General features: G+C 49.8%; 1 protein-coding gene across 6 annotated transcripts in view; it reads left to right on the forward strand.

Moving 5' to 3' along the window:
- Positions 1–24954, forward strand: part of TRIP12 (thyroid hormone receptor interactor 12) — a 2051777-nt gene that overhangs the window by 1676815 nt on the left and 350008 nt on the right. For all 6 annotated transcript variants that reach the window (XM_069618297.1, XM_069618300.1, XM_069618299.1 and 3 more), the window contains one exon: positions 21677–21804. In XM_069618297.1, coding sequence (XP_069474398.1) covers positions 21677–21804 — 128 coding nt within the window. The remainder of the gene's footprint in view (positions 1–21676; positions 21805–24954) is intronic.

Below are 24954 nucleotides of genomic sequence, written 5' to 3' on the forward strand. Positions count from 1 at the left end.
CCAGGACGCTGTTTTCTGCGGGCCCCCTGTGACGCCTCCTTGCAGGGGGACCTGCCCTCCTGCTGGTGCCCCTGGGTGGACCGCGGGCCTCCCGCTGCTCGGCGCGGGTGTGTGGCGAGACGGCTCGGCCCCGCTGCGCTGCGGCGGCTGTGTCGTACCGCGGGCTGGGCTGGAGCCCCCCTGCGGTCATACTTAGCCGCGGCCCCCCTGCCTGTTGAGGGCCGTGCCGGGGGGCTGTGCTTGTGACTGCTGGAGACCTTGGGGATCCTGGCAGCCCCCCCTGGCTCTCAGCGGGACGGTGCCCGCGGCCCCGCGGTGATCGAGTGGCGGGGACCGCCTGTAAACATCAACCCGCCACTCGCCCCTCACCTTTAAGGATTGCCCATAGAAGGGGGGGAGGCCAGCCTCCGGGGGACGTGCGGGCTCAGCCGCCCCAAAGGCTGTGAGGTGGGTGCCAGGGGGACAAGGCCATAATACTCTGCTTCTAACCAGTGTGGGCCCCCGCTACTCATACACTGCACCTACAACTGAACCGGTGAGACTTTCTACACAAGGGCCCGGCTCCCTTACAACTCTCTACACCCACGGGACTTGGATACCGGCGCCCCACCTGCTGCAAATTATCTTGCCATCAGCTCCGCATCTGACCGGGAGGCGGCGGCTGGCGTGTCCACCTCCTCCCACCCGCCTTGTTGTGTATCGCGGGTCACTGTGCCATTTTACTGTGAACTGGGGAGACTGGGGGTGCGGCTACGGGGGGACGAGCCCCACTCACTTACACTGCACAACTTGGGAGCGGCTTCACCCCCTCGGGCTCTAAGTGACTCTCTGCGCGGCTGACCGCGGGGTGGTTGGGAGCCGGCTCTGGGTCCCGCGCCCGATGGGCTGGGAGAACCCCATACACCCCCCCGAGCTGCATTCGGGCATTGTGGAGATAGCTGGCCCATCCTCCTCGGCTCTGCTGGCGCGGGGCACCTCGGCCCCTCTCGGGTGAGCCCTTCCCGGGTTGCTTGGGGTGTTGGTGTCCCCTTGGAGCTGCAGCCCGGCTGCAGTCGGGGAGGGGTACCGCGGGGCCCGGGTGGCGATTAGACATTGGGAACCCACTCAGCCAGCTGGGGGATGTGGCAACACAGGTATACATCAGAAGGGAATTCTGCTTACTCTACCGGCGGGTTCTGAAACGGCACGCCTGACCACAGATTGTGGTCTCCATGTAACAAAGTACTGGCTGGCCGTCCCTGTTGCTTCCCTTAACTATACCTCGGCCGTCAAGGCTTGTACACCTTCGCAGAGCGACATCACATCTATGGCTCTCTTGAGGCTTGGGGGCTGTGACTGGGGTCTGGTGGCCTCTCATTACCTGTTTCAGGATATCGCCGACTATATCCGGGAGGGCGCTTCCTCACACCACTGCAATGCCCGGTAAGGCGAGGCCCAACGGAAAGCCAGGTGCCATGGACAGATTCGCCAAGACAACCCCCAGAATGGATCAGGCGCAATCCTCCACATCCCAGGAGACAGATGAACGCAGCCAAGACCCCCCTCAGGTGGACCTCTCCACAATGATGGAGTCTATGGCCAAGAATTTTGCAGCCTTCCATGAAAAGTTAGACGATATTAGTGCAAATGTGGCCTCCATGAGAGTGAAGATAGACCAACACAAGGCCAGAATAGTCGAGACTGAGCAGAGGGCTGGAATGACCGAAGATAATGTGCACGCCCTGCAAAATGCGGTCAGTGAACTGGTCCGGGATATGAAACAGGTCAAAGCTAAGTGTGAGGACCTGGAATCACGATCCCGAAGGAACAATGTCCGCATTGTGGGGGTTCCCGAATCAGCTCTGAAGGGCCGCATGGAGACTGCGGTCGAACAACTCCTCAGAGACCTCCTCGACAACCCGCCACTCTCACCGTTCTTCACTATGGAAAGGGCGCACCGTGCACTGGCACCTCGACCAAAACCAGGGGATTTCCCCAGACCGATCATCGCAAAACTTTTGAGCTATAAAGACAGGGATCATATTCTGCGATTGGCTAGGGAGAAAGGGGAACTCAGGATGGAGGCACAAGTTATCAGAATCTTTCCGGATTTCTCGGTGGCTGTTCAGGCGGAGAGGCGACAATTTAACGGAGTTAAGAAGCTACTGAGGGACCGGAAAATTGAATATTCTATGCTCTTCCCGGCTCGGCTCAAATTCACCCACCGTAACAAGCACTACTTTTTTACGGTCCCAGATGAGGCCGTCAAGTTCATTGAGGCACAGATCCCGCTGGCTGAATCATCTGAAGAAAGAATGGAGGACGAATAATATCTTGTCTTATGTGCGTCCCTGAAAGTTATTAAGGATGGTGCTGGTGGGATTGTGGGTTACCCTTGTGGGCTCTGGCCCCCCCTTTCATTCTCGTGCAGCATTGTAAGGGACGCACAAGGGGATTATTGAATTGTAATGTCATAAACTGTGCCTCTACTCTGCAAACTATATAGCATGATGTTACGCTGCCAGTAGGAATGTAAGATATGCTATTGTGGCTTTTTTTTTTTGTTTCATTGAATTCAAATGCCTATTATCCTCTCTCTGCAACCACTTGTCTACCAGCTGATGTCCAGTCTTATATAGTGCAATGATAATTGAGGTTATCGTACGTGGGTAGGACGGCAGCGGCAGCCCCCACTGCGGCTGCAATGTGTTCTAACTGTAACTGTTTCTGTTTTGGTCCCGGTTGGGCCTGGTTTGCTGTGCTGCCAAGTCGGGGATGGTGCGCACTTGTTCGAGGGTCGGGTGGGTTAGCACACACCGCTGTTTTGGGCTGGGCGGTGTGGGGGGGGGAGGCTGAAGTTGGGGTTGGTTACACACAAAATGGCAGGTGGGATGGGACTGGCGCTGAGGGGTGGCACCTATATACCGGTGGAACTCAAATGGTGGAAATCAGGGATAGCTGCTCTCCGTGGGATGTTCCGTAAACTGAAATTATGGCGGTTAAGATGATGTCCTGGAATGTTCGGGGGCTGACAAACTTCACGAAGTCTCGCAGAATTGTGGCCTATGCACAAAGGCACTGGATAAAGGTTCTCCTATTACAAGAGACACACGCTTTGAAACATCTGTCGTCCAATATAGCTCACACCTGGGGACCCACCAGGTATTATACGCAATATTCTACCCAAGCTAGGGGTGTCCTGACCCTTGTACATAAATCCTTAAACTTTACACTTCATACGTCCCACATAGATACTGAAGGCAGATACGTCATTTTACACTGCACTTTGGCCCATGAGGACTGCTTACTGGTCAATGTGTACGCGCCTAATACCGACTCCCCGGAGTTTTTTGATAACGTGGCCTCTATCCTAATGAGATATCCAGACATACCCATCATATGGGCGGGAGACATGAATTTGATAATCAATAATGCTTTGGACAGAACAACTACTACTCGCAGAAGCACCACGCGTGCTGCCGCGCGACTCCGCTCATATATGGAATCCCTTAACCTGCATGATATATGGAGGACCCTCCACCCCGTCGAGAGGGAATACACATTTTACTCTACAGTTCATGATAGTTCTTCACGAATTGACCTGTTTCTGATCTCTGGTGGGTTGGTAGGTAGGGTCACAGATGTTAGGATCCTGGCGCGTACACTGTCTGACCATTCCCCTGTACTGCTGCAGATTCAGATCGGTAACACGAGCCCAACTCGCCCCGCATGGCGCTTTAAATCTGCCGCGTTGTCGGACATAGTATTCAAAGCTGAAATATTAGCGGATATTGTCACATTCTTTGGGAATAATAGCACATCGGATACATCTGAGGGGGTAAGGTGGGAGGCATTCAAGGCGTACATCGGGGATGTGCATATCGAGGGAAGCAGGTGTCCTGAAAGCGATAAGGCAAGCCCTAACACTTCAGAAGCCAAGTTCAAGGCACTTGAACAGGAATATCTAGCTACCCCGACTCCTGGAATATTAGCAGGGATTAGAACTGAACTAGAACAGTTCGAGTTACACGCTATGGGAGAGGTGCAATATTATGCCCGCCCTGTCGCCGCCCGTAGGTATGGTGAGGGGGATAGACCGGGCAGAACACTTGCTAACTTGGTACGTGCGGAGGGTGGGAGAACCCGGATTGATTGCATTACGGATGAACAGGGGCTAAAACAGTGGTCTGACCGTGCCATTCTTGAAACTTTCGCTACCTTCTATGCCGATCTATATGGCCCCCGGGTGGGGCACTCGGATCAAGATCTAGATGACCTACTGGAAAGCATACCTATGACAATTATTTCCCAAGATACCAGGGAGCGCCTCGAAGGCCCGTTCACGCTGGAAGAGATAGTCCAGGTGATATCAGATCTCCCCAAAAACAAGGCTCCGGGCCCTGATGGGCTTACCTCCGAGTTCTACCAGGAGCATGTGGCCATCCTCGCACCGGTATTACATGGGGTCTGGATCGAAGCGCTTCGTTTACGCATACTTCCGCTCTCCTTAAGAGAAGCCTTGATAACTGTCCTTCCCAAGCCAGGAAAACCCCCTGATGAGTGCGGGTCCTCTAGGCCACTATCTCTCATCAATACCGACATGAAAGTCTTTGCTAAAATTATTGCAAATAGGTTTCTCCCTTTCATGACACACATGGTTCATCCGGATCAAAGCGGGTTTATCCCAGGTAGGTCCATGGCACTCAACATCCGGCGCCTATTCAATGTTATGGCTAGGATCGACCCGAGCACTGAGGCTGTTGCAGTAACTATAGATGCCCAAAAGGCATTTGATATGGTTTCATGGCAGTACCTATGGGCGGTGCTGGAAAAGATGGGTGTGGGCCCAAACATGCTCTCGTGTATAAAGCTCTTATATACAGAACCAGTCGCCAGGGTCCTCGTAAACGCTGTTCCTTCCCCCCTTTTCAAACTGCATCGCGGAACTCGCCAAGGCTGCCCGTTCCCCCCCCCTCCTTTTCGCGCTCGCCATCGAGCCCATGGCAGATCATATTAGAGGCTGTCACTCCAATAAGGGTATTCGGTTGATCGATGCTCCAGAAGAAACCCCTCCACGCATTTGAACCCGATCACCCGTGATATCACAAAAATAGGCACATTCTCTGGTTTTGAAATTAACTACTCAAAATCAGAAATTTTCCCCCTCACTGAAGCGACACAACAACCAATCTGCGACTATCCCCTGCGCTGGTCCCCGGAAGGAATCAAGTATCTAGGTGTCCAGGTATCATTATCCAGAAAGACCCTACTAAAGAACAACTATGAGGAGGTAGCCCAGCTCACTGTCTCCAAGTTTTCTAAATGGCGACATTTGCCGCTTTCTTTGGCAGCTAGACTCGCCTTGATAAAGATGATAATAGTTCCCAAGCTCCTTTATGTTTTTACTAACGTCCCTGTCTGGCCCGGGAAACATTACTTTAAAGGGCTCCACTCAGAATGTGCTCAATTTCTCTGGCATGCGGGGGCGGTCCGCATGAAGTGGCAACACATGACAGCAACATACGATAAAGGGGGATTTGCGGCACCGGACTTACAACTATACTGGTATGCGGCCCAGGCTCAGCATGCTTCCCATTAGTATGCAGCTAGTGACCCGCCACTGCATGTAAAACTTGAGAGAATGGCTGGGGATGGGACTAACACTATGACCTTACTATTGCACCGCCGGCTGCAAACAGATGCTCAGGCGGACCCTGTGACTGCCACGATAAGGGCTTGGAATGCCATATTAGATAATAAACAGGAACGCCACTCATACTATAAATGGCTCCCCCTATGGCAGTTCCCTGGACTCTCCCCTACACACGACCTGCACCTCTCACGCCATTGGGAACAGCTTGGCTATCGAAGCCTGGCGGACCTCTTTCCTGAGGGTAGGTTTGTCACACCTCAAACATGGCGCCGAGAGCACACTAACTCCCTCCTAGAGATGCTACAGTATTACAGGCTCCGAGCAGCAGTCCGGGCCAGATGGCCCTCATATCCAGATGAACCCCCAGAATCACCTGAACTCCAGTACATAGCAAACGCAGCAGGCTCCAAGGGGGTGTTATCCAACTTGTACAAAATGCAACTAGGTAATAGGGTAGGGAGGTCCTCCGGACCACGGGAGGAGTGGGCCAGAGACCTCGAGCTGGAAATATCTGACGATCTGTGGAGTAGGATGTGTGCACATACACGCGCGATCTCCCTGAGCGCCAGATTTCGCTGTATACAGTTAAAGTTCCTAAACGGGCTTTATTACACACCGTCAAGGGTGGCGAAATTTGCTGGGGCCCTGTCTTGTGCATGCCCAAAGTGTAAAGTTTCTGATGCGGACCATAACCACATGTTCTGGACATGCCCTGTAATTAACGCGTTTTGGGCGACGGTTGCGGCGGCGCTATCAGAAATAATAGGGTCCCCGGTGTATGTTGACCCATTGCCCCTACTGTTTGGTGTCTGGGAGGGGGAAGGAGTAAAGAAGATGGCCAAATTCTTGAATGTTGCGGCAGGGGTCGCTAAAAAATGTATTTTGCAAAACTGGAAGCGCCGCAGCCCCCCAACCTTCGCAGTGTGGCTCAAAGCCCTTACCTGGACACAAAGGTGTGAAGAGGAATTCATTGGGTCCTTGCCCCCCACTTCGCGACCCAAAAATGTATGGTCAGAATTCAGTAGCTACCTGAACAATAAGGAGGAAATAGAACATGTGTCTTCCCCCCCTGCAGGCATGCCCCGACGCCCCATGACACTGTTTTGTTTTCAAGTGCTATTGAATAGGGCCTTCTGTGAAGGCTCCCGGCTGTAAGTTGATATTGGTTGTTTTATGATCCTGTATGACCGCTGATATATGCCCTGTTTTAATTTTGTCTCTCCGCTGTTTCTATGTGCCTGTCCTGACTTCCTGCCAATAAATAAAGTTTAAAAAAAAAAAAAAAACACACCCTGGATCCAAATGTCCCCACCAACCACCGGCCCATCGCCACAGTCCCATTTCTCCTGAAAATACTCGACAGAGTAGCCTACCTTCAAATACAAAAATTCCTAGAAACCAACAATCTCTTACGTCTCCGACAATCAGGTTTCTGCCCTGGCCATAGAACGGAAAGTGCACTCCTAGATTTAAAAATTCAAATGGACCAATTCAAAGATGAAGGGAACCTGGAACTTGGCCATCCTCCTCCCACTCGACTTGTCAGCAGCGTTCGACTTAGTCATTCACAAGATCCTATGCCAACACCTTGCTTCAGCAGCGCAATTCTCCCCCCAATGCCACAGTGGATTGAACCCTTCGTACTGTACGACCAGAGTCTTCTCATCTGCTGCAGCTGAACCAACCCTGGTCTCCTCCTGTGGAGTACCCCAGGGTTCCTGTGTCTCGCCAACTCTGTACTATTTGTTTACCAAGCCCCTTTTTGACTGTCTAGACAAATTGGGGGTGACGTACATGAACTACGCGGACGACCCACAAATACTCTTAACCCATCACTGGATCCTATGATAGTGATGCCAACCTTTTAAACAAAGTCTACCTCACCATCCAAGCATGGATGGCGCAAAATGACCTTGGTCTCAATGGGAAAACTGCATTACTCCTCATCGGCAGCCAATCCAAACTGAACAACCTACCTCAACAATGCAAATCCTTTAACATTGTCGGCAACATAATAACTGTAGTCAAGGAAGTAAATTCATTAGGCGTCTACATGGACTCCTCCCTCACTTTCACAAGGCAAGTCAACACCATTGTCTCTTCAACAGCTTAAACCTCCGAGCTGATCAGAGCTAGCAGACCCTTCCTTTCTGAAGACAACTGCATCACCCTGGCCAGCGCACTTGTCCTATTGAGGGTTGACTACGGCAACTCCCTCTTTGCAGGATTCATTGGTAGACATATCAGCAAATTGCAAGTGGTGCAGAACAACACCAGTGGAGCAGCTCACAACTTGTGTATACATGACCATCTCCTCTGCCAGATGCAATATTCACTGGCTACCGGTACGCAATCGGATTAAATTCAAGACCCTCTCACCAACACACAAGTTTCTCTCTAATAGCGCCCGGCCTATTTGACTTGCCAAGTCTTAAACTCAATCTAACAGACCCGCCCGCTCCACCTACACGGGCCTCTTTGCTATCGCCAGATTCCGACGACAGAAATCAGTTGGCTATAGCTTCCCGGGATTTGCTGCCCAACAATGAAGCGCTATGCCTGCAGTTTTGCGAACTGACCCCTCATACTGGTCCTTCTGTAAAAAACCTTAAAACTTGGCTCTTTACCCAAGACCTCATTTGATGTAAGACCTATGACCTTTCCGGCAGCCAGCAGTGGGCATAGCTGCCTCCTCATCTGCTCATTAGGAACCCTTGCACTCACCCACATGACCATGCTGTTGCCTGTAACTTATGTAAACAAAACACCCCTCAGGTGATCAGTATCCTAGCTAGCACTTTGAGTAGGAAAGCGCTGCAATCTTCTCTCTGATACTGCTACAACCCAATACATGCGTCAATGACACCAATGTAATGACTCCATAGTCAAAAAACAATATTGTCAACCAATAATCCACAATGTTGTAACACTGCATCTGTCATGTGGGACTTTTCCATGCAATTCTTGTAACTTGTCAATTCAAGTAACCAATGTAACCGAATTCTTAAAAAGTGTGTTGATGCCAGTGGGTTATGTGCTCTATACAAAGTTCAAATAAACTAACTAGTGGACCGGTGACCCTTGGGTGGCAGAACAAAGGAAGGCAGACGCTATCAAATTTGTCAATTCGCAGAAGATGATTTCCCTTACAAATAGGTAATGGAATTGGATGCAAAAGGCTTCAGGGGGGATAGGTAGGCCACCTGAAGAATTTCTACCTCCAGGACCGATGTCCTACCCCTGGGGGAACACAGCTGGGTCTTCCACCCCAACGTGACTAAAAAAGCTCAGGAGGAGCGAACAGCAACTCAACAACAGCCTAGGTAAGTACCCAGGAATGAGACCGTACCTCCTTTGGTGAAAAACAGGGATGTCACTGTCTCGACCCAAACTTAAGACAGCAGCAGCTCTGGTTTGAGTCTCTGGCCTTGGCGGCTGGAGGAGGAACCTTTGGCGGGAGCCGCAGCGCCATGTTGTGGAGGTTCGACACAGGCTTCGTAGCAGCAACAGTTGTCACCCGGCAGACATTCTTCCTTCCCTCAGTCCATGACTCAGCTGAGGGGACTTCTACAATGGGGATGGAGTCTCTGTAGGCCCAGAGAGATGCTCACGAGTTTGCAGCCAGAACCACGCTTGGAGAGACACTGCACTGCAGCAGTGCCAGTGATCCCAGGATATTCAGAGACTGCAAGTCTGGACGGACGCAGCTTGTCGTGGGATAGTTCAAACTGTAGCTGGTCTCGACTGGTTATGCCCACCAGTCCAAGGGAGGAAGTTGTCCGGTCTGGATCTTCCCTGTCAAACTTCCTTGCTTTGCCTGCCTTTCCTTCCTTCTCCTCACCTTATATACAGGAACCCAGCCAATCATCATGCATGCTACATTCAAGCGTTGCGGGGTGGCTGGCCCAAGGGAACAGGCAAGATACCACTCAGAACCGGTTCCAAGCAGACTTACTGGAGGGCAAAGACCTGAGGAGTTTCGTATACACCCAGCTTCCTGTCCTTCCAGACACACTGGCGCCTCTGGATGGGCTTCCCCATTGGAGCCAATCAAAGACTAGAGTGAGCAGGACTTTTCCCCCACCCTGGTCAGCAGAAGAAGGCTCAAGAAAGGACAAGTCATCGTGAGTTGGCGAAAAAATAAGACGGGCATCATTTTAGGTCAATGGTGACCCATATGCCCCTTAGAGCTGGTGCGAATACAGCCTGCGATATAAGTTTCACAGAACCGCTAGAAAATATTCCACTGCCACCAACCACTCGGATATACTTGTCACTGTAACGAGAAAGTTGCAGGAGAAGTGAGAAAAGGGATATCATGTATCCCCTCTGCCCTCCACATAAGGTGGGCTGGGCTGATCTCACAAAAGAAAAGCATAGGTGGGATAAAAAGTATCCCCCTATCCTAGTAACATCATGTTTGCACAGGAAAATAAAAGAAAACCAAAGAGGGAAGCTCAAGGAGTGTCCAGCAACCCTGCACAGAAGGTGCTGTGGTTTGCAATATTAAAATACAGATTCCACAAAAAAATGGAGGAAAGCAGACTTCTTCAAGGGTAACCAAAATGGTTCTCAGAGTCACAGAAAAAGAATGAGTGAGGAAAAAGGTTCCCACTCAGTCAGACAAAAATCCACTAGTCTAGCAAAAATTGCTGTGGGACTCACCATGCGGGTAGAATTGCACACAAGATCGAAATTCTACCCACCACTGTCGTTTGGCCTTCTTCCTACCCTCACTGGTCCGGAATTGCCATATATAGGAAGCCCTTTCCCAGGGAAAGCTGCTGCTTTCACAGGCAAGCGCCAGTGTGCGTTTGAGCCTGGATATGGGGGCTTGGATTGTCTGGTCCCAGTACCCATACTCCTCAAGCTATTCAACAGATCATTGTTGGAGCCAAACCCTCTACGAACAAGTGCAGCCCGCTGATTACCCCTAAAGCTGGCCAGGTCCGACTCCAGTGCTCTCCCTGTGAAGCCCTGTTCCTTTTCCCTGACCAGTGTTTTAACCCCTGGACCGGAGGGAACAGCCAGTCTTGATTTCTACTTTAGGATCTGCACCTTCTCAGCCTTTGAAAGTGTCTATGCACTCTCTGTTCCAAGTGATCCTTGGAACGTGGAGGATCTTGAACTTGTGGAACAAGAAGCCTGCTCCTGCATTTTCAACTTGCATGAATGGAAGCAATGCTGGGCCTGCTCCTTTGTTTATACATTGAAGATCGCCTTTTGCCGACTCCTATTGCAACACCCCTTTGGTCACTGGAGGTGTCCAGAGGTTGTCTTTCCCGCAGAAGTCTCCATATTTATTCCTTTGTGTGTTCTGCTGTAAGCTGACTGGAACAAATTCCTAAGCACCACAACCGATCAAAACTAAATCCTGCTTCCGTAAGTGAACTCCATTTTCAAGACCCCTGGGCCTTCCTCAACGTTACCTAGCACAGAAGAGTGTCCCCGATAGATTCCAGAACTCCAGCAGTGGTCTCTGGAGAAATTGGAGTCAAGAGGGTAAGTTAGCCTGTTTCTGTCCTCCCATCGTCCATTGAATTACATGGGCGTGAAGTCCTGTCCGTAGATGACTCTTTCCTGACTTTGATTGTTGGAGGGGTGGAAAAGGATCCCGTCCTAGGACTATCCTAAGGACTGCAATTCAGTGAATTTACAGGGGGATGTTTTTCTAATTCTGTGGTGTGATTGGTGTCTGTTCACTTCTCTAGCATGGGGTCTGGCATTGATTCCTGTCGCCGGGCCGGGAATCCTCGGTGAAAGAAAAAACAGTTTTGCTTTCACTTATAAACTGTCTTTCTCCTATAAACCAATCGCTGAGCTCTGGGTCATGCTGCCCTCTCCCTAAACCCTTCCTCTTCCAGCCATCTTCAGATTTTTACCGCACATCCAAGTGTTGGGGAGTCCTTGTGTTTCGCTCTTGGAGCTTTCTGTGTTTTTTGCGCTTTTTTGCTAGGAAATCCCTATTTTTGTTTGATAAAGCCTGTGTGCTCCATCGTTTCTTCATCCGATTAACAGGTATCCATTTTTCAGCATCTTTCTTCACCCCTGAAGGGCAGAATCGTCAAGTGTTTTTTCTTGGAAGATTCCAGAAGGCTATTGGGCCTGCACTGCATGTCGGAGAAGGACGGAGGATCCCTCTTAAAGTTCTGCAACAGCTGCGGATTGAGGAAGGTATTCGTGGAGGACAAGCATTCCCAGTGCCTTTGTCTTCACCTGACGCACAAGGAGGATTGCGAGATCTGTCGTGGCTTTACCAAGCTCACAATGAAGGATTGGCACAGCAGGCTGGCGGCGTGGATCAAGACCAAGGCCTCTACCCCATGTGGTTCACAGGGGTATGCCTCACCCAGAACCAGCCAGTCAGTGCAGGCTTCTAAGTCCTTTGAGGGCACTCCACCCGCGGGGGCCCAAGACGAGGCCAAGCACAGCAAGTCTTTTTTCCTTTGGTGTTGCTGCGCAAGCGGGTTCCGCGACGCGCAGAGCACACTCATCCTCTGCATCCTCTGCATCGGCTGCAGTCTCCAGCCATCGCTCCAGTTCTTCATCGAATAGGAAGTCGGCTACCCCAGGGAATCTGGGGGAGAAGCCAGAGAAGGCCACGCTGCAGGACAAGGTGTCCGACCTACCTGTGAAGGCCCAGGTGATCCAGACCAAATCATCCTCAACTATCGCATTGGTTGCGGCAGCCCTTTCAAAGGCGAAAAGGGGCTTACCCGGTCCAAGGTGCGCTGATGGCGGCCAGGGTGGTCCTTCCTCCCAGTTGGGAGGCTTTGTACAAACCAGTAGGAAAGACCCTAGAAAAGAGGATGCCGGCCCTAAGCCTGGGACTGATCCCTCAGTACTCGAAAATGGGGTGGGTCGTGTGGAAGAGCTCCAGGGCACAGGTTTTTCTTGTTCCGACGAATGGGACATGGATTCTGTTCACAGGATCCCAGAAGACGTTGGGGATGATGACGGGAATGTCAAGGAAGTGGTTGGAGGTGGCGACGACTACGCAGGTGTGGACGACATAGGCACCGGGCCCAGCGAGCCTACTCCCCCAGCACACATCCAGAGATGTCTTGGGACATTCATTCGACTCGCCACACGCTGGTGTCAGAGATATAGAAGAGGATGCAGACGGCACCACTGGCACCAACCCGTTTGACACCGGGGCCACCACCACTGAAGAAAAGGAAGCGGCACCCGACGCCACCTCACCAGCCACCTCACGTGCCTAGGGATACAGGGACGGACACCGACGGTGACATTTCGCCACCCCCCAAGAACTTCTCCCTCGGACGAAGTAGGCTCCTTCCACTCCATTGTCGCCCACGAATCGGAACTCTTCCAGCTTACGCTGGAGGAGACAAAGGAGGGCTTCCTTTATCAGTGCCGAGAGGCGAAGAGGAAGACCATCCTGGTGATGGCCCTCCTGGACAATGTCTGGGATGAGGGCCTGGCAATGCTGAAAAATCCTGCATCAACCCCGACTAAAAATAGACCCGCTGGAGAAGAAATACCGGGTGCCGGAGTCTGCGGTCACAGCCATCACTCTACTCGGTGGTCTCAGCGGCTACGCAGAAGTCATCCAACCTGTCGTCCTCCGCCTCCATTCCCCAGACAGCGAGGGGAAGAAGTTGGATGCTGTGGGTATAAAGGTCATCTACTCAGCTGCGACGACAGTCAAGGCGGCGAACGCTTTGGCAATCCTATCCAGGTACGACCGGCCGCTATGGTACAAGATGGCCCCGCTACTGGACTTCCTCCCTGAGGACAAACGGGTCGAGGCGATGGAGATTCTTCAGGAGGGCGAGGTGAAGTTGGACCATGCCATCACCGTGGCCCTGGACATTGCAGACACAGGGTTCCGCCAGATGGGAAATGGGGTTTGCCTCCGTCGTCGTGGCTGGCTGAAGGCCACCGACTTTAGGCCAGAAGTTCAGACGAGGGTCCTGGACATGCCGTTCGACAGAGACAATCTCTTCGGAAAGGACATCAATGAATCTCTTCAATCCATCAAGACCGACAGACGGCCCATGCCCTAGACAAGCTGCAACAGCACAGTCCGTCCTTTTTGTTCCACAGGAGCGAACTTGGACAGGTCATGGAAAGGCTTCGGTGGAGGATCATCCTCGTACCATCAACCCTCCCTTTCCTCAACCCAGGAAGCGTACAGGGGTTGTTCCAAGGCCATCGGAGGTGGCGGCTGCAGCAGTCGTCAAGACTTCAAAGGCGGCACATTGGCCCCCCAGCAGGACTGAACCGGCCAAGACGTCGGGCCCGCACCCTGGTTGGAGGCTGGCTGGTGAACTTAGTCAGTGCATGGAACTTCATCAGCGCGGGGGAAAACATGCTGCTGGACGCTTTTGCCCACGGACACACTTTGGAGTTTCAGAGAAAGTGTCCATGGATACCACCAGTGGCCCGGCAGGAACAACACATCCTCAGCTACGGCTGGAGGTTCGGGCCATGTTAAAAAAGGGGCGATAGAGCTAGTTCCAGGGGGGCTGCGGGGCTCCAGAGTTTACTCCAGATACTTCTTAGTAAGAAAGAAAATGGGGGGCTGGAGGCCCATTTTCTATCTACGACGGCTCAACAAGTACATAAAGTCCCAGAAATTCAGGATGGTCACGGTGCAGCACGTGCTCTTCCATCTGGAGGAGGGAGACTTACTATTGCTGCTGGATCTAGAGGACACATACTTCCACGTCCCCATTCACGAATAACATCGCAAGTTCCTGCGCTTTGTCGTGCAGGGGAAACACTACCAGTTCAAGGCCAGAGTCTTTCCGAAGTGCCTGGCTCCCGTTGCGGCCCATCTGTGCCTACAGGGAATACATGTGTACCCGTACCTCGACGACTCTCTCATCCGTAGTGGGAGCCATGCCCGGCTGGGCTTCCATGGCTATGCCGGAGTGAGGGAGACTGATTCCAGAGCTCCGACTCGAGTTGTCCAGTGAATCGGAGGGTGTGATTCAGATTCGGGCGGGAGTGGCTGAAGGCGCCGTTAGGGAGAATTCTCATTCTATGGCTAATTTCCCTTACCTAGTGAGTCCCTCAGCAGCTTTGCTGGATATCTGGAGTTAATTTTTTTCCACTTGGTAAGAGTGAGCTTTTTCCCCGCTCTTAACTGTGTTTTGCCATGTGTATTTCAACTGTTTTGTTATTATGGACTCTGAAGGACACCACTTCAGTAGCGTCACACTTTTGTGTGTTACACAGCACCTACAGTGCAGTGACACAGGGTTGTCTTCTAGACTTCCCACCAACTTCATTTTCTGGGGCTGACTACTGTCCCCCAGAAAAGGGTAAAGTTGTCATTAACTTTACATAGTCACTTTTACCACAGATCCAGTACACCTCATCTTATATGGAATATTGGAAAGGGTTCATTCTTAGCCCTTTTTATCTGTACCTCTTGGAGCATTGTTTCGCTCCCTTAACATTAAGACTTGGCTGGTGGCAGTGGTAACTACCCTAATTTTCCTACCGCGATTATATTACATAACGTGGTATTGTTTTAGGCTATTTTAGTATCCTCAAACTTTAAACCCGCTAGCCCAAATACTTTTTATTTCGGCTCCGGTTGGGTTTAATCGCCATTTCTTTTTGTTAACATCCTTCTTGGGTCTTTCTTTGCGCGGCAAACCAGGTTTGCCTCCTTTGTTCGCTGACCTTTGGCGGGCTTCTGACCAGAAGCCCTCCTTTGGCGTCTGGGTGTCTAGGTGGGCTGAATGTGAGGGAGGGGTGTAGTCACCCCCTGAACAGGGTCTCCTTGGAGACCCAAGTTGCACTTTGTGTTGATTGGCTAAGGCGGTTGTCCGGGCTGGACAACCCCCCCTGCTGATTGACAGCCAGGCTGTGTGAATGGGGAATTTTGGCATAAAAGGCAAGACTCTTGGGCTAGAAGTCAGTCGCCACTGGAACTGCAAAGAACCGAAGAGAAGTGGAGAAGACTGCTGCTGCAACCCCGAGTCCCGGTGAAGCCCTGCTGTAGTCCTGAGCAATCTACCCTTCAACATCAAGAGAAGATCCAGTCCGGAGTCTTCTTCCCTTGAGCCTGGTGGGATCAACCAGCTCGTCTTTTCTTCAGTCAGAGAATCCTCTCCTGGGTTGAAATCACTGCTGTGCTGTAGTGGCCCGGATAGCCATCAGAAGAGCCCTCTCCTGATTTAAAGGAGCGCTCCTTTTATTCATCGTTGTTCTTTTCGCTGCTGCTGGCCTCATCCCTGGGTAGTGCAGATCGCTCCAGACGTTGTCCTTCTTGTCCCCACAACTGAAGCCACAGGAACCGTGAGTCTGCAGGAACAACTGCCGACTCAGCGTGGCACCAGCTTTGCACCAACAGAATAAGGTACTGTGCATATTTGGTCTGTCTCTCCGGCTGACCAGCTGGAATCAGGGCAAACCCTTTTCCTCCACGAAGATTTGTTCTTGCTTCCCTCCCTCTTATAACTTTTCCTTCCATTTGACAATCTTTACGAACTCTTGGCATCTCGAACTGTTCAACGTGTGATCCTCGGCAACTGAGCATCTGCTCCATTGACGCTGGCGCAGGCCTATTGACTTTAAATCTGTATCTTTGAATAAGTCCTCGAGTCCTCTTGCCGTGAAAAGTATTGCCTATGTTTTTTTTTCACTTTTCCCTTGTTTGAAATTAAGTACAAAGTGTGTTTTAACTTCGTGAGCATTTCTATCCGCGGGTACGTGTTAGTATCGCAACACCGGTCTGTCAAATCCTAATGTACTTACCTTGAATTTGCTGGAACAAGTGGAATTGGTTGTGTGTAGTGTATTTTACGTGTGGTTTCTAATTTATAGATGTGATGTACTTGTATTTTTTACCTGAAACCTTGAGTCAGTGTTTGCTTGAGTCACAGTAATTGTGGTCCTTTGTGTAATCTCTACTACTGCTCATTTACTCTTGAGATAAGTCTGGCTGCTCCGCTACTGCTACCACTTTAACAGTGTAGTACAGACTTGTACCAAAGGTGAACTTGTATTACCACTTGTAGTCTTAATTGTGTGTAGTGGTTCCTAAGGGCACTGCACAGGATTCTGCCTAACAGGCGCCCCCTAACTAGGCCTACAGCCCATCTATGTTGGGCTGGGCTCCCGGGCCGGAGATAGCAGAGGCCAAGCTACCTGCCTCACCAACATGGCTGCCAGGTGCACCGGTGCAAAGACCTCCACCAGCACAAGCCAGGCTCAGTGTGATCCTATCCTGGCCCGCTGGGGTAGCCAAGCTCCTGCAGTAACACTGTGGCAACGGTGGAGCACTCCATCCGAGGGCCCCATAGTCCGAGTTGACAACTTTGGCGGATTGTGTGGGATTCCGTGGCCTGGAGAGCTACCGATCGGGCACCCAGTTCGGCAGCGGACAGTGGGAGTCCTGTGTGACTCACAGCACACCCATGGCCCGCAAATGCACACACTTCTAGTAGACCCAATTGATGCAAGTGTTGAGCAATTTTGCAGAGGTTCGAAAGGTGTGATGTCCAGCGGAAGCACAGGGAATCTTAAATAGCACAATCCTTTTCTCTGACAAAATCGTTCTCGTGTGGCTGCCTTCTTCACAAAATGATGGATTGACCTCGAGGCAGAGCGTGGCAAGGCAGGACGGCTGAGGGACTGCACTGGAACCGTCAACAGCATCTTGGCACCTCCTCCACTGGAACCTGGATCCTTCTGGCTGCGTTTCAGACAGTTGCAGAATGGCGAGAACACTGGTAAGCTTTATCTAAACAGTACATCATAGGCTCTGCTCACATGAATAGCGAAAGACAGGAGGCTTTTTATCTGCATGCCAAAGCATGCGTGCTTGGCTTCCAGTTTCAAGATCTACCTGATTTAACTTTTGTACTTGGGTATATCAGTTGCAGACCCCTCAACAAAAGCTATGGCTCCTCTTATCTATGCTGAAGCCTGATTTTTGTCTCCTGCTTCCATGCATCCCAGATGCAGCACCCTGCTGTATGAGACGTAAATAATCACACCCATGCTCCTACCTGTTTTGTCTCCTGTTTCTATGCATCCTGGATGTAGCTGCCTGCAACACGAGGCATAGTTCCTCCAATCTTGACACCTACCTGACCAGACTCTGGCATTGGTGCCTACTGGTTGCAGCCCCCGCAACATGAGGTGTGGCTCCTCCTTACCATGTAACTTCCTGATCTGTCGCTTACACACTTGCATTCCGTAGGCAGTCCCCCCCCCCCCCGCAACATGAGACGTGGCACCTCCTAACTATATTCTCACCAGACTCCTCTTGATGCATACTTAGATACTGCCCCCCACAACATGAGGCGTGGCTCTTCCTAATGCACATATCTTACAAATATAACGTTTGCATGTGTGTTTACCAGATATAGCCCTCTGTTTCACGAGATGGTGCTCTGACTCATAATAATTTCTTTAAATGCTGCTGTAATCGTACACCTATCAGCGTTTTCTATGCAACTAGCATAGTATTTGTAACCACAATCTCAAGTGTAACTGGAATTGTAACTAAGCAACCTCTCCTAATTTTTGTAACCGCAACCTTAATTCAAGCGCCTAGATGCCTAAGGGCTCTCTACAAATGTAAACATAAATACATCTGTGCCAAGTTGTTAGAGAGAATTCGCAGACATGTGCCAATTCCCTCTACCTTAGAGACCCCCCAGCAACTTTGCTGGATTTTGAGGACTAGAACCTAGAGAGGGTGAGACCCTTTTTCCCACACTCATGTATTTTAATGTGATTTTTGTACACAGTTTCTTTTGGCTGTGGAGTCAGTCTGACAAACTCCATAGGCATCATCTTTTACATTGTCACACAGCACCTTTAGTTCAGTGACACAGGGAAGTCTCTTAGATTTCCCAAGGTTTAACTACCTTCTCTGGGATGAACTACTGTTTCCCTGAGCAGTTAAGTGAAATTGACTTTACTTACATTTGTAACTTTCTAGACCCAGCACACCCTATCTTACAATAGGGTTCTGGAGGGGTTATCTTTTGTCTAGATTCTCATGTAACATTTTTGTCACCCTTTCCTCACTGAATAACATTTGTCAAAATGGCCCCGGTCGTCTTTTTTTGCCATTTCTTTGTGGAAAGGCCCTTCTCGAGATTTACTCTGTGCACCGATCCAGGTTTGGTCGTCGCTTTGTTAGTTTTGCCTTTGGCGGGATTCACAAGTGTAGCCCGCCTCTGGCTCCAGGGTGTCTGGGATAGGCAGGAGGTGAGGGAGGTGTCCGAAACTTCCTGTGCTTAGTCTCCTAGGAGACCCAAATGCACTCTGTGATGATTGGCTGGCTGACTGTGCGGCAAGGACAGCCACTCTGCTGGGTGAGTGACAGCTATGCTGGAATGAAATGGAGAGAGCGGTCTAAAAGGTGAGTCTTTTGGCTTGGAAGGCAGAGTTGACCACAGGACAAAGGAACCCGAAGAAGAGCTTGAAGAGGACCCTGCTTCAAATCCTGGACCGTTGGTTTGCCCGGTGAAGCCCTGCTGCAGTGCCGAAACACCAAGTTTGCATCAACAGAGAAGGCCCTGCAAGGTTGACTTCTCCCCTTGAGTTGGTGGGACCAATCGACTCCAAAGTAAGCCACCTATTCATCCGTCTCGGAGCTGGTTGAATTTCCACAGTTGTTGCTGGAAACCATAGAACCAGGGAGAGGAAAACCAGTTTGTGTGCGTTGCTTTTAAGTTGGCCAAGAGCTCCAGGAAGATCCTCCGGACTCCCAGGAAGCAAGACTGACCGAGCCTGAGCCCCCTCAACAGAGTGCGGGGCCCCAGAAGCAAGGAAAGTCCTTCTCGGCAGCCAGGAACTGCAGTGTTGCTATTTGCGGTATACGCGGGGAGCTGAAACACTGAACAGCCACTGAAAGTGAAGTTTGCCGGTTGCAAGTTTTGACCGTCCCAGTGCAGTGCGGGGGTCCCCCGACGTCCTCCCTCTTGTCCCCATGGCTGAGGCCCACGAACAGTGAGATCTGCAGAGCTGCACAGGAACAGGAGTCATCTGCCGCATCTTTTCTTCACTTTAAAGGTACTGTACAAACTCTGAGAGCTTACCTCTTGCTGTAGAGTTGCTTGCATCCTCTACTACAGTCTAACAGCTTGTGGCCCTAAATTCATTCATCTTTTTCTTCAGACTTCTGAAACATTGTGCAAAGACTTTTCTACTTACCTTCAAATAAGTGCTTCGGCATATCTAGACTCTTGCCTATTGACTTTGGTTTAGCCTGTTTTAACTGGATGACTCTTCTGCTGCTGCACCTTGCCAGCCCAAAATATACACTAGTCCATCTTCTAAAGAGGCCGCCAGGTAGGATACTGTGTTGACCCTGAACCCCAGGAACAGCGCGTCCTGCAATAGAATCAAGCATTAATTCTGTCGGGCAATAAGGTGGTGTGGCATGTGCTCCAACATCACTGGGGGCACAGACTTCCAGAGCCCCCTGTACCAGGAGACAGTCACCATAGACGCTTCTCTGGAGGGCTCGGGAGCCCACTCCGGACGTCTCCACGTCAGAGGCCTGTGGCTGCCGCAGGAGAAGGAGCTACACATCAATGTCTTGGAGCTATGAGCAGTGTTTTGGGCCCTCAAGTCCGTCCGTCCTTCCTTGCCTTAAGGGCAAAGTGATGAGGGTCTTTATGGACAATACCATCACAATGTTTTACATCAGGAAGCAGGGGGGCACCAGATCCATGGCCCTCTCCAAAGAGGCGCAGGAATTATGGCAATGGGCTGTCGCCCAGGGGATGTTTCTCATTCAGTTTCACCTGGCGGGAGTCAAAAGCACTGTCGCGGCTTTCTCGGCAGGGAGTTGCGCTCTTGCCACAAGTGGGAACTTCAGCAGGATCAAGTGGACAGCCTGTTCCTCAGGTGGGGCAGACCCCAGATCGACCTATTTGAGACGGCAGCGAACACCAAATGCCGGAGACTCTCCAGCAGGTTCCACCAGCCGGGGAGCATGTGGGACGCGTTCTCCTTCCCGTGGGAGGGTCTGTTCCTGTAAGAGTTCCTGCCGTTGCCTCTGCTACTACGAGTAATCGGTCAACTTAAACGGTAGACCCATGCTGAAGAAGAAGTGTTACAGGTAAGTAACTTGTTCCTTCTCCAGCATGGGGTCTGGCATGGATTCACAGGTAAGTAACTTGTTCCTTTTCCTTCCATTTTCCCTTATTCTGAGACTGATCTCCAAGTGGTGCTCCATGCGTCTGTGATCCTCAAAAACCCCCCACTGGCTGGCCACAAGCTGGCTCTCAGGCCTGTTGGAACTCACTGCAGCAGAGCAATTAGTCTTCCAGTCTTTCTAAAGATTTTATCACAGCAGGGCAGGATGGTGCACCACCCATTCTCTCAAGTTCTGAGCTTTGTGAGTTAGTTCCTGAAGAGATGAAACTAGGTAACTTGGGTCTCCTGCAGGACAATTCAAAAATCATTCAGGCAGCAAGAATCCATTCCACGAGTTCCCAGTTAGTTAAATAGCTTGGGTTTTGTCATTGGTCCATCGACAAAACACTGATCCTTTGAGGTGCTCCCTTTATCAGGAGATTTCTTGTATGTGACACATAGCTATTTCATAGTCTCCCCCCACGAGCCCCCCCACATACCGCTCCAACCTCTCGCTCCCCTCCCCCCCAATAAAAAGATTTCATGCATATGTGAACCTGTCTAATGTGGTGCAGATGGGGACTGGTGATGTTGCATGTGGGCGGAGTCTGTGTACTATTGCTACGTTCTGCGTGCGTTCTGTCTCCACCTCCAGATTTGAATTCGGAGGAATTATTTGCTCTTTCCTGCCCTTAATGGGTGGACCCCCTTAAAATATGGAGCAACGGTTACTATTGACTAGGAGTATAGTAGTCATTATGGTACATTTTTATTTCTAAACTACTGGTGTGTACGGTCTGGTATGTTTTATGAATGTTATTTTAGGATCGATATTGCAGAAGAACCCTAAATATTATAAATCACATTACAGCCAAAGTAAAATTCAGAAGGTACATTTAGTGAATTTACTGCATTTTACTTTTTTCTTCCTTGTACATTTGTTTTTCTTTTTCATTTTAGGTATAAGCCTGTGAAGGAGGATGAAGAGGGTAACAAGGAATCAGTCAGTGGTAAAAGAGGAAGGGCACAAACTGCTCCGACCAAAACATCACCTAGAAATGCAAAAAAGCACGATGAGCTGTGGCATGGTAAGAGCTGGATTCTACCTGTTCCTCAATTATGCATGGCCTTAATTGGTACCAGGTTGTTGGTGCAAAATTTTCTTTTGAGAGTGTCTGCCATCTCTTTTTAGAGACTCCTAAACTGTTAGGTTTTTCCCCTTTTATTCTTTGGATCTGTGGTTTCATGTTTTGTTATTTGTTTTCCCTTTGGTCAAAGGGAACTTAGTAGATGTCCACTGTAAGCATTATTTCGTATATATGGTTCCATGATGGTCCATATGGCTCCTACTTTTTAAGCAACAAGCAACCCATTCTTGCCATAGGGTCGTTATATCATCCTACAGGGGTAGAGAGTATGTTCTAGATATTGAACACTCCTGTACTGAGCTCTGTGTATGTTTAAGCTGTTCAATTGTTCTTTGCAAGGTCACAGGGCGGAAGAGGTAAACCCAATACCTCTTATGGAAAATTGCAAAAAAGTCCTGGTTACCTTGCAGTTAGAGGAAATTTGTTTGACCCTTGTAAATATAAAAAGGATCTAACGCAGGTTGCTGTGTCTTATTGTCATTTTATTGTGCATAGTGTAGACGCATGGTCTAGAAAGGTTGGTCAGCCGACACGTGTTTCAACTCCAGAGGGTCTTTCTCAAGGCTGATGATTATACAAAATTGGTCAAAAGTGTCACATTTTGTGGTTGTTAAACATGGGATCAGTATAGTGACAATGGTGGCCATAGTGAGACAGTGGTGAGAAAGTGACATGGTGCAAGTGAGTACTAAAGAAGATTTAATTGGTATTACGGTTGTATTATAGTCACAAATTTGCGCCAGTTGGCAGCATGGAGCGTTATATTTATGGAAAAAGCATGAATGCAAAGGTTCAGAAAAGAGAAAAAAAAGGAGAAAAGAAGCGGCGTGTAGAAAAAAGAGAATAGGAAAAGCGAATTAGTTGGCAGTCCTCAATGGAAAGTGGGTTTGTTACAGTATTTGCTGAGCCTGATCTGATCTTACCAGGTGTGGTTAGGTAGGTCTAATGGAAAGTTGTCCCAAGGAAATCAAGATGGCCGGTTGGCAGAAAGTTCTAGCAGGATTCAGTGGTTATTCCTAAGGCTGCGAAGGAAAGTTGAGGCCGTGAACACAAGAAAGGGGACCTGTTTTTCACATTGTTAGAATATCGTAATAATCCGTCCTGTTTGTTGTAAGTACGGGATATAAAGCCCTGGCCCATAGTGGTCCGACGGTGCCAAGTGCATGAAGGCCGTCATCAATTAGATATTGGGTTAGAGTGCAGAGCGGTGGGTCCATCTGTGGTGTTAATTATTGTGACCAAGGGCAAGGTCTGTGCCTGAGCTAGTAGAGCTGTGGCTATAACGCGTGTGGTGAAGTGATACTTTGAGAACACCAAGTAAAGGATAGAGCCTATAATTCACTGCGTGTAGTGGTGAGTGAATGTGCCCCTTGTGTGGGGGCTAGGCCTAAACCGCGGCAGGTTTACAGTGAAAGTGTCATCACTGCATGTCATAAACTGTGGCCCAAGGTGCTGTGACTAGAGCATCGGGCCTCGCATGGTGACCGTGTGTACGTGTAGGAAGAGTTTCAAATTAAGCGGATGTCCCACTTTGGCCACGAGGTGCGTTCCGCCTTGATGATAGCTATAGGGAATAGTGCATAGTTAAATTAAAAAGAATAATAAAAGTGGCCTGAGGTGCAAGTCATATAGAGTTACCTATCGCCTAGATACTGTTTGTGCGCCTCAAAGTTTAGAAAAGTTAACAGCATTGAGTTCGGAAGCAAGAATTCTGAGAGACCAATCCTAAATTATTCCAGGACAATTAAGGGCGCGTTTGCGAGCTTACCTGCTGCCATCCTGTGCAAGTTTGCTGTGTGTGGAGAGTGACTCCGTAAGAACTCCTTTAGTAATCGAGATGGAGCTGCGACTGAGCGGGGTCTAACGCGCGTGCCGCGATTGTGCGGGGTCTGATGCGCATGCGCGAGGGGTGAGCAATAATGTCCTATTTTCCATGCGCATGTCCGTGAAGTTAGTGTTCTAAGTCCAAATTGTAGTTCGAGCATGCTCACGGGTGAGGGTGCTAATTTGCGCATGCGCTTAGAGGGAAAATATTTGCTGTCTTTGAATACGAAAAGCGCATGAATGAAAAGGAGAAAGGTTCTAAGTCCATCTACCCCTGTGGGGAAATTGAGGAATTGTATTGTGTTGGCATAGTTGTGTGTAAAATGGTTGCATAAATTAATCCAACCTTGGATGGTTGTGTGGGTGCATAGGGGCAAGTGGGCAGGGAATAACCCAACTTAGTAATGTTTTCATTTTTGGGTTTGGTGTGTAAAGTGCGATAGGCACACAGTTAAAGGTCAAGATTGACCGGTAGTTGAGAAAGTTTGGCGATTAATTAAAATAGGGGTAAGAAAAAGGAAAGGGAATGAAAAGGGTTGAAGGTGGTTCTATAAGAAGACATTAAAATCATGATCAGAATTTAATCCATTTTTGGTACATCTGAAGTTGCAAATTAGCTTTGCTTCTCCTTGCGTAGTCTCCGTTCTCGGTCACCCCCTCTTGGTCCACATTTGATTGTGCGTAGTCCAATGAAGCAGATCTGTTGTTTATCGTCCATCTGATGATGCTTCTGCCAGTGGTTTGCCAGTGGCAGTTTGGGGTCTTGTGAATGGATACTGTTCATGTGTTCTCTTATTCTAACAAGAATTTCCCCAGATCGTGCTTCCGATATAAATCTTTTCGCATATGGATTAATTAATGTATGCAGCTGGCCAATCACCTTTGGATGCATTCCTGTAACCAAGGGGATTAAGCACAGGGAGTTTCGGGCACCTCCCTCACTTCCTGCCCCTGCCAGACACACTTGAGCCCAGAGGCGGGCTTCACTCATGAATCCCGCCAAAGACAAAACGAACAAAGGGACCAAACCTGAGTGAATCTCAAAAAGGACCTTTCCAACAAGAAATGGTAAAAAAAAAGGACCGGGCCATTTTGACGAAATGGGCACCCATGGGTGTCTTACTTCAGCTGCAATTGCAGCCTGCGGTAAAAACACACAATGGTAGAAAAAAGTTAACCACTGCCACCAGCCATTAATTGTAGAAAGGGTAACCTAAAGATGTTACATGAGAAACTAGACAAAGAGGATACTAAGTAACCCCTCCA

Source organism: Ambystoma mexicanum, chromosome 10, assembly GCF_040938575.1.
Source record: "Ambystoma mexicanum isolate Mex_15411 chromosome 10, UKY_AmexF1_1, whole genome shotgun sequence".
Lineage (NCBI taxonomy): Eukaryota > Metazoa > Chordata > Amphibia > Caudata > Ambystomatidae > Ambystoma > Ambystoma mexicanum.